The sequence below is a fragment of the Hyla sarda genome, chromosome 6 (assembly GCF_029499605.1).
Source record: "Hyla sarda isolate aHylSar1 chromosome 6, aHylSar1.hap1, whole genome shotgun sequence".
Lineage (NCBI taxonomy): Eukaryota > Metazoa > Chordata > Amphibia > Anura > Hylidae > Hyla > Hyla sarda.
Genome location: NC_079194.1, coordinates 180,187,580 through 180,207,381, shown reverse-complemented (window position 1 = coordinate 180,207,381; position 19,802 = coordinate 180,187,580). Strand labels below are relative to the sequence as shown.

The window sequence follows — 19,802 nt, the reverse complement described above, 5'->3', positions numbered from 1 at the left end:
TGGATCGCATTTCTACTGTAGAGGATACTGTTGCTCTGCTGCCAGCTGCCATAGAGGCCCTTGAACGCACTGCCTCACAATGGAAAGAGAAAGCAGACAACTTGGAGATTAGACTCCGAAGAAACAACCTCTGGATAGTTGGCTTACCCGAGCGATCTGAGGGCCAGGACCCGGGCCCATTTGTGGAGCGGTGGTTGAGGAAGCTCTTGCTGGACGCTCCCTTCTCGTCGGCCTTTGCGGTTGAGACCATCGCAATTCTGCCCTCAGGGGCCCCACAGAGGCCACTCCTGTCCCGAATGCTTAATTGCAGTGACCAGGACTTGGCTCTGCGCCTTCTCCGTCACCTGCCGGAGATCACCTACAATGGGTACCCGGTTTCCATATTTCCAGACTTCTCCCCAGACCTGCAGAAGAGCCACCTTTCAAGTCATCAAGAGGAAGCTACGCAAGATGGCCATACCATATTCCATGATTTATCCTGCCTGTTTCCGTGTGGTGGACGGTGAACGTGCCATTTTCTTCCTGACACCACAGGAGGCAGAGGAGTGGGCATCCCATAGACTCAATGTCCGACCATGAGTTTCTCGCCTCGGCATAACCTTATGCTTACTTGTGCCTCACACTGCCGTATTCACGCCTTGCAAGTGGGCCACAGGCTCCTTCCTATACACGGAGGTCTGCTGCCCTCATGGTGATACCTTTTGCCCTCTCCCTCTATACATTGGACTTTGTTCATGCCCTCTTATCCCCCCCTTGTGCCGTGCCCGTTTATACTAGACGCACAGAAGGGGAGTATAGTAGTTTAGTATAGTTTTTGACCCCATCGACCCCTGGTCCGTGGATTCACATCTTTGTTTTCTGTTGGTTCTTTGTGTCTATGTCTTGTCTTTATGTGAGCTCACTCGTCTTCAAACTTTTTCTTTTCCTTTTTTGGTTGGACTTGCTATCCACTCTTACTCTTTGTTTCCCCTGTAGTTCCTGCCCTGTACTGATCCCATGGCTACTGTGAGGTGCCTTTCGTGAAAAGTGAGAGGCCTGGGCTGCCCTTGTAAGCGATCCCTGGTATATGCGACTATTCGTAAGTACAATCCCTTTATTGTTTGCCTGCAGGAGACACATCTGACCTCTGACAACACCCGCTGGCTATGACGGCCGTGGGTGCAATGGTCCCTACATTCATGTCACATCTCTCACTCTAGGGGTGTCTCCTACATGATACATAAATCTCTGAAATGAGGTGATACGCTAGACCCAAATTGACCCAGATGGTAGTTATGTTTTTATTTCCTCTCTTATAGATAATTCCCCTTATGTACTCTTAGGAGTCTATGTGCCCTCCCGGGTTCTCTTGTGGTGCTTCACCTTGCAGTTGTGTTTGCTGTTTCTTTACCTGGGGTCAAGATTCTATGTATGGGCGATTTTAATAGTGTATTGGATCCCTGCTTGGACAGATGTGGCTCTGCTGCGGCACCTCAGGCCTCTCCTACCACGCTTCCAGCTCTTCTGTCTGAGTTGGGATGGGCAGATATCTACAGACATCTGCACCCACATACTCTTGTCAGGCTACCGGTTATAATTCCGAGCATGTGTCACCTGTGGTGTGTCTGACCACTCACTGCGGTTGCTGACCTTAGAACTCCCGGGGCCCCCTAATGTTAGGAGTTGGCGTTTCATCACATACTGGTTGTCCCTTTTAGGTCCTCATGACAGTGTCCCCTTGCAATTACAGATGTTCATGAGTGCTCATAGTGATTCTGAGGATAAACTGGTAGTATGGGAGCAGCTATGGCGTTCTTGAGGGGCCGCCTGCAATCAGCCATTTCATACCTCAAGCGGGAAGCGGTGCGTGAGGAAAATAACCTAGCGTTGTGCTGTTCTGAGCTGGAACAGAGATATGTGACTGACCCTAATGACTTGCATAGAGATGACTGGCTTCAGGCTGGACGACATAACCTTCAATATCTGCAAGAGAAAGCGGCCCACAAATTATTTTTTAACCAACAGGTGGCCTTTGAGTTGGGTAATCAATGTAGCAAACTTTTGGCTCATCTAATTCACCAAAACTCAGCCTGACTGGCGGTCTTACAAGTCCATGCTTTGGATGGCTCTGTTCTAACTACAAACTCCCAAATTTCAGATAGATTTTCCGGTTTCTACGCTGCTTTATACTCCTCACAGGCCACTTATTCACATGCAGACCGGACCTCTTTTTTAGACTCCATCACCTTCCCTAGACTCTCTGATGGTGCCGCTTCCTTGGAACATGGCTTCACAATGGAGGAATTATCCGATGCCTTGGGAGCCCTAGCGAGAGATAAGTCGCCGGGCCCCAATGGTCTTCCACTGGAAGTGTACCAACAGTACAGGGGGCAGCTGGCTCCCTGTCAGTTATCCATGTATCATGCAGCTTTTGCTGCAGGCAGACTCCCTGATTCTTTTTATGATGCCTCCATTGTGGTCATATTGAAGCCAAAGATCCACTTATTGCCCTATATCACTCCTAAACTTATATTACAAATTACTGACTAAAATGCTCGCCACTAGACTCAATCAGGTCAATTTAGAGATGATCCATGTGGAATAGGCTTTATGCAGGGACGCTCCACCTCTGATAACCCCTTCCCGCTATAGGACGTATGCATATGTCCAATCATCCGACACGTTCGCGCAATTGGACGTATGCATACATCATAGAGATCTCCGGCACTGCCGCGGGCAGCGCAGGAGATCGGCGACGGGACCCGGCTGTCAATTACAGCGGGCGTCCCGCCGCAGCTGCCGGAGCCGCGGTCCCGGCAGCGTTAACCCCATAGATGCCGTGATCAATCCTGATCACGGCATCAATGGTGTTGACAGAGGGAGCGATCTCCCCCTGTTCTCCAACGGCGGGGCCGTGATACAATCGCGGGTCGCTGTTGGTTGCTATGGCAGCAGGAGGTCAGATCATGACCTCCTGAATGCCTGCTACGGAAGCCTGTGAGATCCAGACAGAGGCTGGATCGCACAGGCTGTAGTGTCTGCAGTTCATTAGGTTATACTGTGCTGCAGTAGAAATGTATTGCAGCATATCATAACCTGTAAAAGTGTAAAAAAATCTAATAAAAAGTGTGAAGTGTAATTAAAAAAAAAAAAAAAAAAAAAAAAAAAAAAAAGCCCCTTTCCCAATAAAAGCCCTGTATTATCACCAAAAAAGATCAAAAACACTAATCATATACATAGTAGGTATTGCCACGTCCGTAATGACGTGTACTATAAAACTATAATGTAAATTATTCCGCACGTTGAACGCCATAAAAAAAACAAAAAAAAACGCTAAATTCGCCAATTTTGGTACAAATAGAGGAATAAAAAAAGATCAAAAAGGTAGCACAAAAATGATACCAATAAAAAGTACAGCTCATCCCGCAAAAAAATAAGCCCTTACTCAATGGCGTCGGACGAAAAATTTCACTTTTACCGCACAGAGTACACCATAAAAAAATGTTTTAAAACACCAGAAATTTTCCAGTTTTTCACAATATTTTTAGTTTTTTCACAAAAAATGCTTCACGTGTCAACAAAAATGCACCAGTTATATAAAGTACAATATGTCACAAAAAAACTCTCAGAATCGCTCTGCTCAGAAAAAGCATTCTAATGTTATTACCATTTAAAGAGATACATGTCAAATAAAAAAAAATAGAGCCTGGTCATAGAGGTAAAAAAAATGGGTCCGTCCTTAAGGGGATAATATACGTTGAGTTCAGGTGCTTGCTCAGGTGGGGGTTACAAACCGAGGATTGGGCTATGGTCTTCTTAGATGCTGCTAACGCATTCGATTCCATAGAAAGGCTTTCAGAAGTCCCATGTCGCTTTGGTTTTGGTCCACACTTTATTAAGTGGATTTCGATCCTCTATAGTTCCCCAAGGGCCAGAATGGCTGTTAATGCTGTTCCCTCCCTGTACCTTTTCCCTTGCTTTTTGCCATAGCCATTGAGCCTCTGCAGATACATCAACACCCTAGTTATGCTGGGATATGTGTTGGCTTGGGGGGGGGATAGGGTAGGCCTGTACGCTGATGACAGGATACTGTTCATGGCTAACCCCACCGACTCTCCCCATTGCTGTTATGCTTATCAACACTTTTTGTGACTTCTCCGGCCTCTGGATAAATTGGGGGGAGTCAGTTTTCATGCCTCTACGAGATACTGACTGGGGCGAGAGTACACAAGGACTGAAGGTGATTTCCCACTTTAAATACTTAGGTATCCACATTAATCGTGCTTTTGAGAATGATCACCTAATTAATATCCAACCCCTCCTTCCCTATATTCGGGAGAAGTTCAGGGTGTGGGCAACTTTGCTGCTCTCTGTAGCTGGCCGTACCAATCTAATAAAAATGGTGATTCTTCCCAAATGCCTGTACCTTCTCGAACACGCCCCCGCCCCTGTACCTGTGGTGTTCTTCAAACAGATACATGCCCTTTTTCCGACTTTTGTCTTGGGTGGTAATAGATCCAAACTCAAACTGTCTATACTACAGCATTCTAGAGGGCAGGGGGGGGGGGGGGATGTCGTTCCCTGATATCCACCTGTACTATCTAGTGGGACAACTTCGCTACCTTAGGTACTGGGTGACTACATCCTCTCTCCCTAACAGTGAAAACCACCTAGCTCATTATTTGCACTTAACCCATTTGTGGCCAGTTCCGGAGGGTAGATCAGATGTGGGTGGTCGGTGGCTTCCTTCCTTTATTTTTGATCCTGGTATTTGTAGCAGGAGCAAAGCTGGTACACACAGCTCTGCTCCAGTCAGTAATATTGTGGGTAACCTGTACCACAAGATCACTCTGACGTATATCTGCTAAAAATAGAATTAAAAAGTGCTCCCTTGTAGGGACATATAGGTCAAAGCACAAATAAGGGATAAAGATAGTTTCTTTAAATCTATACAAATCACAGAAGGTAATAGGATGTATTAGGTACTTACAATGTTTTCCTCCTTTTGCTTGTAGTGGGTGAGTTGAACAAATTTCGTATACTTGCATTTCTGCGCTTCTGTTGCTGGGGCTTTATTGCACTCTCCATCTCCTGTTTATGTTCCTCTTCAGTTTCACTATCCTGCTGACTGTCTGGTTCCATGACTAACTGGTGGAGAGTCAGACATCTTTGTTTTCCCATCTCACTTGTAACTGAAATATCCGCTCTGGGGGAGCAAGCACGGGGGCTCTTACTTGTTTGAGTTTTAGCAGAAACATTTTGAGAGGTTTCTCTACAGAAGTCTGTCTTGCATAGGTGTCTGAATTTAACATCAGGGTTCTCATCTTGACAGAGTAATAAAAACTTAGATCTTATAGCAGACAGGCTATAAGTGGGACCACAGTCTACTTCTGACCTAGAGAGACAAAAAGGACATACAGCTCATGAATCCCAATTTCCATGAGGAGCCACACCAAAATTATAGGGGTGTTCCAGATTTGAAAAATATAGCTGTTTTCTTTCTTATAAAAAAATAAAAAAATAAAATAAATTTAGTGCCTGGTTAGCTGTGGTATTACAGCTTAGCCTCATTTACTTGAGCTGAGAAAACAGAGGTCCCTTGTCCCCTCAAGTGACTAGAGTAGCAGCACACATGATCATCCATCACTTCATTCATTCTCCTTAGGACTTATAGACACTGTTGAATGCTGAATTCACTGTGTGGAGATCTCATAGAAAACTTATGGAGTGGCAAGAAATCATGTTCGCTGTTGCTCCAATTCACCTGGTGGACAAGGGACCTCCACTCTTATGGTCATTGAGGTCCAAGATGGGTGGAGCGGCCAGTAAGATTTATTTTTCCCACCCCTATGTGTATGTGTATATATACAGTGGATCCTGCATGTCACCCAGTCAGTGGCCATATGCCCAGCAGAGGTGAGAGGATTAAGCATGTTAGGGTCCCATCCGACAAGAGGCCGCCACCGCATGGTGAATGGGGGACACGTTTTAATCAAAAAGTGCACTAAGAGCCTCCATTTTTTTGACCAAGAGTGCTGCTGCAACCTTCTTTTTTGTATACTTGGTATTTGCCACAGCAGCATGCACCCATGTATTAGGTAGTTGTGCTGGCTATTTTTACTGGGCAAGTTAGGGGGAGTGGCACCCTCTATAGCCGTGCACCCCTCCCTATTCACAGGAGTTTTTAAAAAATTGATAGTGGATCCTGCATGTCGCCCAGTCAGAGGCTATATGCCCAGCAGAGGTGAATGGAATGAGCATGTTAGGGACCCATCAGAAGTGAGGCCACCTCCGCAGGATGGATGGGGGACACTTTTTGATCAAAAAGTGCAATAAAAGCCTCCATTTTTTGACTAAGAGTGCTGCTGCAACCTTCCTTTTTTGTATAATTATATATTTTTTATATAGCTGATAAATCAAAAAATGTTGCAGTATCTTGTAATACATTTTTTGATCAAATTAATTATATTTATCTCTCTCTGTAGTTGTTTTTTTTACCCCTATTTTTTATTCTGGGATTGGTACGTCTTGCCCTTTTAAATAGCGATATTTAAATCCTTACCTGCCACTTCTGGGAGTTCATACATGACTACATAAGGTATATGTATTCTGTCTGCTATTACACTATATAGACCCTTCAATACCATCATTTTTTGTGTCGTGTTATCTAATTGTTCGTATATTTATTTTTTTTAAATTCGTTTTCAGACTTAACATTTTTATAATATTTTAAATTAATTGTGGTTTGGTGTTCTATTTTCATTTTGATGCTTTTAGAAAATATTAACAATAGATGTTAGATTCGGACCCTATTATATGTTTGTATTATGGTCTTATGTGGGATTTCAGACTGTATTCACATGGTTGTGTGATCAGTAATAGAGGGCCGTGTATTCTGTATCCCAGAAAAGATCCCTTAAGAGGGAATCAGGAAAACCGTCCCCAGTGGAAAGTTTATGACGAGGATGTCCTACACACCTCTGATGGGTTTCAATCGGTTTTTGATATAAAGAATGTAGCGCTTAAACAATACAGTAGTGTGAATACATTCATAAAGAGGTGTCAGATGCATTACAATGCTGTAAGAGGCATATCATAACAGTTAGGGGCACAGAAGGAGCATCATTACAGTGTGGGGCATTAAAAGAACTATTACTAGAAATAATATTTGAATAAAATGGCCAATATTACTGATAGGCAGCACTAAAAGAAATTTAGTGTGTGGGCACTATTACTGTATGAAGAACAAAAACAATGACACTATCTGGCTAGGGCTACATTGTGACTGCCAGTGACATGGATTCTGCGATCAAAGATCTCGGTGTTGCACTTTCTGAATCAAAAGTGAACAGAGTCGTGTCGCATCCCTTCAAATTGCCCTGGCCAGAAATTCATATGGATGGAAGCATCATTGGTCATGTCCCAGTCACTTGTGGATTGCACCATTGCAAAATTCCGTTCAGGTAATGCAACATGGTGCTTTTTTTTCAATTGGGACACATTTAGTATACAACCAGCTTTGGTATTAGAAGCAACCCACAGACAAGTGTGGAGAGGTTTTTAGAGGAAAACAGCTTTTTTTTTTTTTTAACTTGTACAGTCCTTTTATCTCTACTAGGTTGGTCACATTAAACATGATCTCAAAATCAATAAGGCCTCAGTCAAACACAACCTGTGTCCAGATTAAGGGTATGCTCAAATGTACTTCATCCACTGTGAATTTCAGCTACTTGTTTATACTGATTAAATCTGCAGTGAGAAATTATACATACCCCATTTCCTTTGCTGGACTAGTGACATCTTTGCTCTGGGATGCTGAAGACAAATCTGACGGTGAGGCCTCATCCTGGGGAGAAACACTTTCCATACTCTTCTCTAGTGGTTTATCTGGCGTGCAAGGTTCCTTGGACTCTCCGTTTAAATAGAAAGGATCTTTCTGTGCAAGCTTAAGAGAGGGACAACAGGTTAGCAAGTATAAAAAAAAAAAAAGGAATAAGCACTGGTGTATTTATTTACCCAAAGCGTACAAGCACAAACTTCCTTTAAGTCTTTTTAAAAAGTCTTGAAAAAGAATAAGTATCTTTGAACTTTTCACAGGACCTTAATATTTTTGGACTTTGATATTGTAGGAAATCGTTTCAACCCTTGAGCTTGCACTTTGACTTTTATGTGTCCCGCTATGCCAGTGCTGTGCTAACCTTAGTATTAAAAAGCACCAAATAAAACTTTTACTATAGTGTTCCTTGTGTAATTAGCAGACACTTTCCCATTCACTTGCTTTTAAAATGAACAACATCAATATGTTTAAAATGTAAAAAAAAAAATAATAATAATAATAATAATAAAACAGCCACTTGGTGGCTCTGTTCTGTTCACTGCCACAATTAATAGTGAGTTTGGTCTCCTCCTGGCCTGGCAGGAGACCAAACACAAGAAGTGTTTCTCTGCATGGAGGTTGATTGACAGCTGCATAGAAAGTGAAAGCACCACAGATTCTCACAGAAAGCTGCACAGACTGAAACATGCACAGAGCCTGAGGTCGTCTATTCATCACAGCACTGCGATGATATGAGGGCTGATGTGGTCCCCCAGCAGGCGTCACTGATGTCATATTCGAAAGGTGGGTACAGCTCACAATTACTGACCGAGGTAAAATGGGCAATTATCTATATCCAAGGTGTATAATAGAATTTGAAACTGAAAACATAGCCCACACCTCAAGGAATGTGAGATATTTAGTAATCTAAGACAGTGCTTCAAATAAAAATGATTTTTGCATGAATTCCCCTCACAGGGCCCTTGTAGAAGGAATATAATAATGCATAAAACATACAGAATTAACAATCTAAAAGAAAAGAAAATCACATATACAGATTAGTGGAATATGCTTTTTTGGCTAACTTTCTGATAGTCCAACATGTATCGATGTGATCATATGAACATTTGTCCATATACAGTCATTGATTATATATGCAATATAGAATATTGTTACCGCTGTGATGTAATGTTCCTGTTATAACCGATCTTATTGCCGTCTCCTTGCGCTGTAATGATGGTGCTTAGCAGAACTCGAGCTAATCTTTGTGCGCTGGCAGGCGCTGTGTACGGCTGGTTCGAACCGCCTGAACCCGGAGTGTGTCGCATGATTGTTTCCAGAGGCCGATCGTAATGGCAGATCCTCGTGGCAGTGGCGTCGGACATCAGCCAGGAGATTGTTGCTCCCGAGATCCATCTATTGCTGTTTAACACAACCAAGTCAGCGGGAAACCAGGATGTTGCGGTAAATGGATTTCAGGATCAGTAGTTCTATTAGATGAATAGCAGTCCTTGGCTATTATAGCAATGGTAGAGAGCAGTTGGTATTATTCCGGACACAGTAGCTGGCAGACCACTAAATTTTCAGTGCGGCTTTTAGCTAAACGCATTTCAGGGTACTCAGACGTTAAATATTCGAACCCTTCCTCATATTGCAGAATTGAATCTTAAAAATACTATTGCCGGACTATCAGAAGGCTAGCCAAAAAAAGCACATTCCACTAATCTGTATATGTGATTTTCTTTTCTTTTACATTGTTAATTCTGTATGTCTTATGCATTATTGTTATATTCCTCCCACAAGGGCCCTGTGTGGGGAATTCATGCAAACCTTATGTCATTTTTAACAAAAAATAAAAAAATCTCTTTTATTTGAAGCACGGTCTTAGATTACTAAATATCATCACATTCTCCTTGAGGTTTGTGCTATTTTTTTTCACACAGTCAGTGATGTCATGCCTTTGCGGATGATGTTCTTCTCACCCTCACAAGGCCTTTGACTTCTCTCCCCAACCTCTATAGGGTTCTACGTTCTTGTGGTGTCATTTCTGGCTACAAAATCAATCTTTCTAAAACGGAAGTCGTCCCCTTGAATCTCCCTCTACCCCTTTCCACTCAGCTGTAAGCTGCCTATTCTTTGATTGTCCCCTTCTGCCATTAGCTACCTTGGGGTGCACCTTACTTCTCATTATTCCTCTGTTTATACTACTAACTACTGTCCTCTTTTCTGACATCTTTGGTCCCTTATGGACAAGTGGCGGTCCCAATATATCTCCTATTCGGGCACATAGCGGTGGTCAAAATGACGATACTCCCTAAATTGCTTTATTTTATTATTTTTTTAAACATTGCCCGTCAGAGTGCAGTTGTCTGCCCTGCGTGCTTTTCAGGTGGCCATTTTTTCCGTTCATTTGGAACGGCAACAGGCATTGCCTCCCAATGACGGTCATGATGGCTAGTAGTTCTATGGGGGGGGGGGCCTGTCGGTGTCGGATGTCAATAAGTACTACTGAGTTGCCCATCTGCACCACCTAGCTGCCTGGAATACCATGCTTATAGTCGCTGGATGGAGTTAGAGAAGCTGTGATTAGCCCCGACTCACCCAAATACTTTCTTGTGGAGCCCCCCCCCCCCCCGCTTCTGTTTCCCTGGGCCCATTGCTAGGACCTTTGTCTTTCACCCAATACATGTGGGGTTATTGTTCCAGGAAATTTCGACTCTTCCTCTGTCTCCCCCCTGCAATTTTTCCTTTATCATCCTGCCTTTTCACCCCCCCGGTTTAACTTCCTATAGGGTTAGGGAATGGAGTGGTAGAGGGCTGTTGGGCTGATTAGTGGACCCTCTTTCCAGCACTCTGCCGTCTCCCGACATGGTCTTCCCTCCTCTGAACGACTTCACTTTTTCCAGCTTAGACTCTGTCGTCTGCGCTGGGAACTCATGTGGTCTCCCTACCTACGGCATTCGAGCACCACAGAAGAAAGGTCTTCTTTTGAACATTTACTCTATCATTAATGCTCCTCTTGACGGGAATGCCCCATCCCATCGTAATATGAGTGGTTGGGAGAAGGTTTTGAACACCACATTACACTTCCTCAGTGGCGGATTATTTGGGAACGGGCCTCTAAGGCCTCCATATGCATAGCCTACCAAGTAACGCAATTTAAGATGCTTATGGGCTGGGCCCCTGAATTGCTTAATAAATTAAACCTGAAACTTGTCCAAACGACCTTTTAAGTTGTTCATGCATAGTGTCTTAGCAGCTAAGACTCTTATTGCAAAATGCTGGAAGCAATCTCCCCCCCCCAAAATGGATCATGTGGCAAGGATTCAGGAGATACGTTCCCTTGAACCCCTTACCACCACCCTTAATAATTCCTTGCCTCTTTTCCTTTCAATTTGGGAGCCTTGGGATCGGTTCTCTGACAGGCAACCCCCTTAGAGAAAGGACAAAAAAAGAGAAAGGACAAAACAGACATGACAAGTAACACAAAAAGGGAAGGGGGGAGGGGAAGAGGTAAGGACATTAATAATTCAATCTCTCAATGAATCTATCCCAGGGGTCCGATAGCGAATAAAACAAATCTACCCAATTAGTAGGGGTGTGAATCGCCAAGAATTTGGCGATTCGATTCGAAACGCGATACCAGTGTGGCGATTCGATATATCCCGATATATCGCGATACCATCTAGGTGACGATACATCGCGATATATCTCGATTCTGTCTAAAAAACAATGTCTTTTACGCTTTTATTAAAACTTTATTTTTATTTTTTTGTACACTTTATTAGTCTTTTAGGAATCATTAGATTCCTCAGACAGATGAATAGAGCTCTATTGAACTCCATTTATCTGCGATCCATTGATAGAGCCTAGTTCAGCCAGGCTCTATCAATGACAGAGCCACGGAGAGCATACACATCTCCCTTTAGACGCCGCTGTCAGCTTTGACAGCGGCGATCTAAAGGGTTAATAGCCAGCCGCAGCGATCGCCACATGCTGGCTATTAGCGGCGGCCCCCGCCGGGGGCTGCAGAGTATGGAGTGGGCAGGAATCCCGAGCCCGCTCCATACTCACTGCAGAGCACTGCATGCTGGATACTAGCGGCGGTGAAGCATCAGCGGCCCCCGGATACTGAAATTAGCCGGGGGCTGCAGAGTATGGAGCGGGCACGAGTCGGAGCCCGCTCCATACATCCAGAGCGCCGCCGCAGTGTCAGATCCGGCAGACAAAATGTGGAACTTGTATCTCCTGATGCCCGGGACATGCTTTCTGTGCATCAGGAGATACAAATTCCACATCACTAAAAGAATCGATTCAAAAATATTTTGAATCGATTCAGTATTGGCAAGTGAAAAATCGTGATAATCGCGGGAATCGATTTTTTCTTACATCCCTACTAATTATGCAATGAGTCAGTCAGATACTCAAGAGATCTCAACTCTATTATCCAGGCATGAAAATTGAAGGAGAAGCCAGTCTATTCCAACATTTTTGGGTTTTGCCATCAGAGTCTTCACTGCCAAAAGGATAAGTAATATGAGTTTGGTGCTTTTCTTACCCAGAGATCAAGGGGACAAATGAAGATAAACTAGGGAACTCCGAGGAATACAGGTTCCCAGAACATCAGTCAGTAAACTACTACACCAGACCAAAAATGTATCAGTGGTCAGGGCCAAAATATATAAAGATTGACCCAACAACCCTTCCACACCTCCAGCATAGCAAGGGGGGGGGGGGGGGGGGGGGTAGCTGGATTAAGCCCATGTAACAACTCCAGGGTGTGGGACCAACTCCTGATTACTTTATATTGTGTTTCTTTATAAGTAGTACAGAGAATCTTTTGATGCCCTTTTCCAAATAAATCTCCCCTTAGCCAAGGAAATTCAAGAGTTCAATACCTCCTCCCAACAGCTCATATACTTAGGCATCACCAATTGGTGAATTCACTATAGAATAATTATCAGAAATAAGACCTTTAGGTAGGGAGACTTGATGACAGAGCTGTTAAAATCGAGTGGGCAGAGGGACCACTGTACAGCCCAATTTCACAACCACGTGACATCACAATTGAAGAAAATGTAGGTGATCAGAGGAGAGGACCTAAATATAGCAACCAATTGGTCAAAGGACAGTAAATTTCAATAAAAAAAAAAAATATCTATCACATTCACATAGTGAAAGAGGCCTCTAGGAACCCATGTGTGAACCACTCCTAAGTTCACACCACCAAAATTAGTCTAGACTTCTAATGTATAAAATGAAAGCAAATTTTAGAGCAAGGAACATAAGGTGATTAGACAAACAGATCCAGGAGAGGAAAAAAATAAAAGCACAATACAACACAAAATTATTTAAAAGGACATAGTGGGAGATTTATCAAAACCTGTCTAAAGGAAAAGTTGCTGAGTTGCCCGTAGCAACCAATCAGATCACTCATTTTTTTTGAAAAGGCCTCTGAAAAATGAAATAAGTGATCTGACTGGCAGCAACTTTTCCTCTGGACATATTTTGATAAATCTCCCCCATAATGCTTAAAAAACTCAAACTCCATTATTTTTCCATAAAGTTTTTTTGATCAAGAGGAAAATCAGGCCAGTTTTTATTTGGCTACAAATAAATAGTGGAGGTTTTAAAATAGGACCCCTCATGCCCCATTTCATTGTGGAGCCTCAGCTATTGTGTGTTTTTTGTTCCTTATACAGTATCCATGAATTGTCTGGCACCACATTTTTTATTAGTCTGTTTTTTTTTTCCCCAAATAGACATCTCCAGGTGCTGCCAAAATGAAAAACTCATGTTCTTGTTCCCCAGCAGTGCCATTCTGACAGCACTCATTCTTTGGTCTTCTGCGTCTCCTCCTGCTTCTGATGACACAGGGAACCTACAGGAACTGACAGCTCCGCCAATCACTGGCCACAGCAGTGACCTTTCTCCAAGGAAGTTGCTGCTAGGTCAGGACAATATGAGGGGGGGGGGGGGAAATCAGTGGAGCTGATCAGGGACCGAGCCTAGTCAAAACAGGAGCAGGAGAGGAGAGGAGAGGAAAAAAAAAAAAAGAAAAAAATTTGGCCCGGACAACCCTTTCAAGATATCTAAAGCAGGGCTCTTAGTTTCAGACCTGGTAGTCAGCTCACGGGATCCATCGCACGGCTGTCCCTCCAGGCAAATGTAGAAAGCAGACTTTAGCCAGAGGAAACGGTTACTTCACTTTATTGGCAGAAATAAAACGTGTACACATGTGGGTAAAAGCAATAGTCTACAGACATCTAGATAAGAACAAGGCACGCTGTCCATGCATGACGCGTTTCTGGTCACATCACCCTTTTTCCACTTATTGGAAAAAGGGTCATGTGATCAGAAATTCCTCATGCATGTTTCTGGTCACAGACTTTTTATAAGCAAATTAGTGCGTTTAAAATCCCTCTATTTTGACAACCTATAACTTTTTCCTTTTTCCGTATAAACAGCGGTATGAGGGCTCATTTTTTGTGCCATGATCTGTACTTTTTATTGATACCACATTTGCATATATGAAACTTTTGATTATTACAGAACGTAAATGTACTTCCTGGTGCATTAGGGGGTTAATTTAAGCATGCAGGTAGCATGACAGAGACACCAGATATCTTTGCTCTTCAATCCCTGACCTACATATAGGGCTGTGTGCAGTTTTGATGGCTGATAAATGACTCCCTTTAACATGCCAATGGGAAATGGCTATTTTGGCATTTCCCCAAACTATTCAGATACAAACATATTACTATGAATTTTGGGCATTAGACGATATTTAGAAATTAAACACACCATTCTCTATGATGCCACCACATACTATTGCTCAGCAATCTTTGGTAGCCCTTAGAGAAAGATCGGAGTGCAGTCAGACCCAGTTAATCAGATATGAATACTCCTTAGAGTTATATTTACAAACAAAAGGATAGAAGAGTGGTCTGTTGTAGTGTTTAGGGTTACAAGTACCCAGGCCTAAAACATGTACAACACACACGTATGAGTAGGTTTATTAGATAATGAAAATTACTTACAGTCAACAGAAATGTCGGGATATTCTGAATCTGGTTCTTAAACATACTGTAAACCTTCTCTTTGATTGTAGACAAGGAAAAGTTAGCAATCAGGGGATGTTTTAGGTCCCTCTCCTGGATAATATGCATAAGTTCTGCACGTAGTGTCTAACAAAAAAATACTCTTGTTTATTATTTTATTTAACAGGAAAAACATTTTTCCATATGGAGGACACAGAAAACTATGGATGTAGCCACTTGGAGGGGACAATAAGCCAGAAGCCCTAGCTCCATCGGAACTGCCTGTAACTCTCATGCAGACACCGGGGAGATCAAAACCTGTGCAGAGGAAGAGTTGACCCATAGCAACCAATTAGATTAAGTCTTCTCTTTCAGAGATCTTTTAAAAATAAAAAAGCCATGTGACTGATTGCTATGGGCAACTGGTAAACATTTTCTCTGCACAGATTTTGATATATCTCCCCCATTGAGTTCAATTTGTACATAAGAAGCAGGAGAAGATAGAAAACAAACAACTGGAAATAGTAGAGACCCATCCAATATACAAGAAGATTCCCCAAAATAAAAACAAACATAAAAAAGATAACTGGGTAAGAGCTGTGTTCACCAATAACCTGAGTAAGAAAAAGATTTTACAGGCTAGTGAAAAAAGTAATGTGTGTTGCTCACAGGGAACATAGAAGAGTGTGGAATATCCTAGGGGGTAATGAGGGGATGTTAGTCCATCTGAGTAAGCCAAAGTGTTCCCAGTACAGGATTGAAGTGTGTAGAAAGTGCCAAGAGCAAGAAGCTGCTTTAGAGACAGTCAATGGCAAACTGGCCATGAAGCCCCATTGTCCATAAAAGGACTCCTACCAGGAAGAAGCCAGAGAGCACTCATGTAGAGTAATGGTGCCTTGCATGGAGTACAAAGGGTTACAGCTGGAGGAAGTGCTAAGAGGCTACATATTGGGTGGGCAGCTCTGACATCCCCACTGAAGAAAGCCCTAAAACTGTCCTCAGTGATTCCATTAGAAGATGTCAGACCCTAACACAAGAAAGAGCATGGGAGTCTAGACTATCACAATGTGATTCTGTGTTGTATGAAGTGCAAGAAAAAAAAAATGTAAATGGTCACTAATCTTTCTACAAACTACCCCACTAGTAAAGGCATGGGCAGCAAGATGAAGTGCCATTGCATACAGGACTGCATCAAGAGAGGGAAATGGGGCCATAAGGACACAAAGAATGGCACACATGGCATCAAGGGACCTCCTGCCTAGGCAGTAAAGGGGGAGCATATATCCTCTATCAGGTAATCTTGTATGTGCCACCATTTAGAACTCCATAAGGGTGACCCCTTCAGCACATTTTTCCTTGGGGAGGGAGCACTGATAAAGGGATGTTGGAGAAAAGAGTAATCCAAAGGCTGGGTCATAAAACCAGTCCAACATTTTCTACTGAACCCCTTTCATAGAAGTGAGGTTACCCGAACATGAAATTTTAGAAGCAGTAAGGGGACTGGGTGACTGGTGGGAGAGAAAGCCAAGTGCAACACTGTAGGCTTTTCTAGTACCATATAAGAGTATAACTAGTGTGGTAACAACCCTGAATAAAAAATATTATGAGGAAAAAAAAACTGAAAAAGAGAACAATAAAGACAAAAAAAATGTAAGACTTGCTAAGCAGAAGCGTCTGCCTCCTATTGACACTGATATACCTGGTTTGGTCAGTACCTGACGGCAGGAGGGGGATTTATCAAAACCTGTACAGAGGGAAAAGTGGAGCAGTTACCCTTGCAACCAATCAGATTACTTATTTTATTTTTCAGAGGCATTATTAAAAAATAAAAAAGCAACCTGATTGTTACTACGCGCAACTGGTCAACTTTTCCTCTGCACAGGATTTAATAAATCTCCCCCATTGTGCTTGTGTTCCTGGTGGCAGCAGCTATTGCTATGGGCTTCTGTGTCCTCTCAACCAGGTGCAGAAGGGTACATACCGGGCAGCTTTGAAGCCAAAACTTCAATGTACCTCTCATTCAACTGAATAAGGCTGTCAGAAATCAACGTACACACTGCACAAAGAACCCCTTTCAGATATATGGAACATATTTACCCTATAGATTTAACAGTTATCGGCTGGATATTATTGCCAGCATTTTACATCAGATGCCTTGGCAGTCAATATTCTAGCCCCCAAAACCCCTTTAAATCTTTAACTGGTTCTTCCTACAAAATGCATTGCTGGCAGACTGATTAGACTACATCTGTCCTGTGACAACTATAACAATAGACCATGAAATTAGGGCTGGGCCTAATGCAGATCTTTTATTTTAAGGCAGCTGATATAGTATAATACTAGGTAGTGTTATGCAGAGATAGTGCTGCTACTCACTCTTGTACTTCTGCCGTTAGTAAGGTGTTTCTTCAGGATACTCCTGGCTCTGCCAAACTGCTGCTTTTGTATACAGGCGACCACTGCCTGGAAAATAAGGAATATATTATTAGGTGTACCTTCAATGTTGCGGGAAATTTGATGAAAAAATACTATATTGCAGGACTATGCACAAGCAATTTTTCTAAATTAAAATGTATTTATTTATTTTAATTTGGCACCAGAATAACTTCACAGAGTGCCCATGGTTCCCACTGCTTAAAGCGTACCCGTCAGATCCAACAAAATTTTTATTTTTAATATATCACTCAGTACCTAATCCTGACCCATGTACATCTATTTTTATGTGTCTAACACCTTTATTACACTTAATTTAGCTCACTAGTCTGAATTCCTCTCAAATGTAGGGGGTGTGGCCTCACTGTGCAGGTCTCCGCCCCCTCCCTCAGTATGTTGTCTGCTCAAATCTCCCCTAGCATTAGCAAAACTACAACTCCCAGCTTGTCCTCACTGACAGTAGTGGGACACAAAGATAAGGCACCTATTCACACCTTGGTCTGTGTTTAGCGTTTTCTGTGAGGGCTCTTCACCAAATCAACACACATTATATAAAAATACTGAACGCAACACATAATCAACTTCATTTTCTTAATTTGCTTTAGTGAATATTTTAAATCCACAGTTCCATGTTCATAGTACAAAAAAATAGTAGTACACAAAAATATATCACCCAAGGTGCACCTTGTCAGACACGCTAGACACTTTTCTTATAGCTGGAAATTTTCAGCCCATGTTCAGGTCCTCATCCAGCCGAAGCGGATGTAGTGGGACACAAGCTGACAGTGGGAGGATTTTTCCTCCAGCTATGAGTCCTGCACTCACAGCTGTCAATCAAGGAAGTGTGTCCATGACATAGGTGATGATGCATGGACACAGCAGGACCAGTAAATGTCCAAGCAGGCAGGCGGGCAGTTCTTTGACTCTCAGTATGAAATACTGAAAATTTTCTAATGAAAGCAATTGCAAAACCTACTGGATTTGCATGCTTTACAACATATCAAAAGTTTTTGTATCTGACAGTGCCCATTTAAGTTATAACTGTACTAAAGCATAGTCTAAAGCATAGGGATTGTGCCTAGACCTTTTACAACACAGCACTTATAAAACACCCTTAAAAAGAACCACAATTGTTGCATAAAAGCAGAACAAAAAGGGGGTGTACATCTGAAGCTGCACACTGCCCCTTATAAGTCATTTTGTATTAAAAAAGACAATACTTTTCAGAGAAATACACAGATGATACATATGGTAAAGCTTTCATTAAGTCACTGTAAGAGAATTGGTTTTTAGGCTGAACACTTACTGCTTCTTTAAGCATTTGCTTGTTTGTATTGATAAGATCTGCAGGGAAGGCCTTTTCCTGATTCATTGCATCCAGTATTCCAATAGCAGATTCAAGAGGAGTCTCGTTATTTTCCTCATCAAATGTACAGTCTGGAGATATGGAGATATTCATTGGTATACAGAGAGGCATGATATTTCTAGTATTACCCATGCATAACCAGTTTGTCTGTAGAGAAATGTATTTTCCAAGAAGGTCCCAGGTAAGTTAATGGACCCCACATTTATTTCCAGAAAGGAGGGAATCAGGCTCCACCCTACTACCTGTGTACAATTCTCCTCTTTATGTATTGTCCAGAATCTCCTGATGATATTCTGAACTCACTGCAGCTTCCACGATTGTCCATAATGTCATCAGAAGATCCAGGAGAACAGGTCATCAGAAGTAAACAAAGGCACTGGCTGGAGTGCTGGCCTCAGAATGTTTGTGTCATTGTATATAGTATTTTTTACTATTAAGTTGAAAAACCCCTTAAAATTTGCAGCACGCTCACTTTTCTTCATTTATTTTATGCAGGACATGTAAATTGCAAGCCGAACGTCAGCAGAATGTGTGAAGGTTTAAAGGGGCACTCCACCGCTCAGTGTTTGGAACAAACTGTTCTGAATGCTGGAGCCTTCATAAGGAGCTCATGACTACATAGCCCAGCCCACTCTTGATGTCATGCCCCACCTCCACAATGCAAGTCTATGGGAGGGGCCGTGACAGCCGTCACGCCCCCTCCCATAGACTTGCATTGAGTGGGTGGGGGGGTGACCTCATGAGGGGACGGGGCTATGATGTCACAAGCTCCCAGCTCCAGCGTTCAGAACAGTTTGTTCCAGACGCTGAGCAGCGGAGTGCCCCTTTTAGAACACAACTCTAGATGCACACAAAATCCTTAATGTGCACATGGCCAAAGGAATGTACCTTCCATCCCAAAAAGAAATTCCTAGTACTTACCAAGATCCCCCCCTTCTTCAATACAGGACAGAAGCTGCATGATACGTAGAACCTGGGAGTTCTGTTCCCCACATTTTAACCTTCGCTGGATTAAAACTAGAGAAAAGAAAAATAAAGACAGAGGCCCAGATTTATCAATTCTGCCAGAGACAAATCTGACACATTTAGCCGATAATTCACATAGTAAACTGAAGACGGTTACATTGTCCCATACAGCACAGGCTACAACATGGTTAAACTGTATACC

At 42.7% G+C, this 19,802-nt stretch overlaps 1 protein-coding gene across 6 annotated transcripts in view; it reads right to left on the bottom strand.

The window, feature by feature from the left end:
- The window catches only part of TERF2 (telomeric repeat binding factor 2), a 64,822-nt gene that overhangs the window by 17,842 nt on the left and 27,178 nt on the right, over positions 1–19,802 (bottom strand). For 4 of the 6 annotated variants that reach the window (XM_056525931.1, XM_056525933.1, XM_056525929.1 and 1 more), the window contains 6 exons: positions 19,556–19,651; positions 18,575–18,705; positions 17,212–17,298; positions 14,836–14,982; positions 7,752–7,924; positions 4,970–5,374 (listed from right to left, as the gene is read on the bottom strand). In XM_056525931.1, coding sequence (XP_056381906.1) covers positions 4,970–5,374; positions 7,752–7,924; positions 14,836–14,982; positions 17,212–17,298; positions 18,575–18,705; positions 19,556–19,651 — 1,039 coding nt within the window. Of the gene's footprint in view, positions 1–147; positions 1,963–4,969; positions 5,375–7,751; positions 7,925–14,835; positions 14,983–17,211; positions 17,299–18,574; positions 18,706–19,555; positions 19,652–19,802 lie in introns of all 6 variants that reach the window. The other 2 variants (XR_008845143.1, XM_056525932.1) reach the window with 2 other exon arrangements.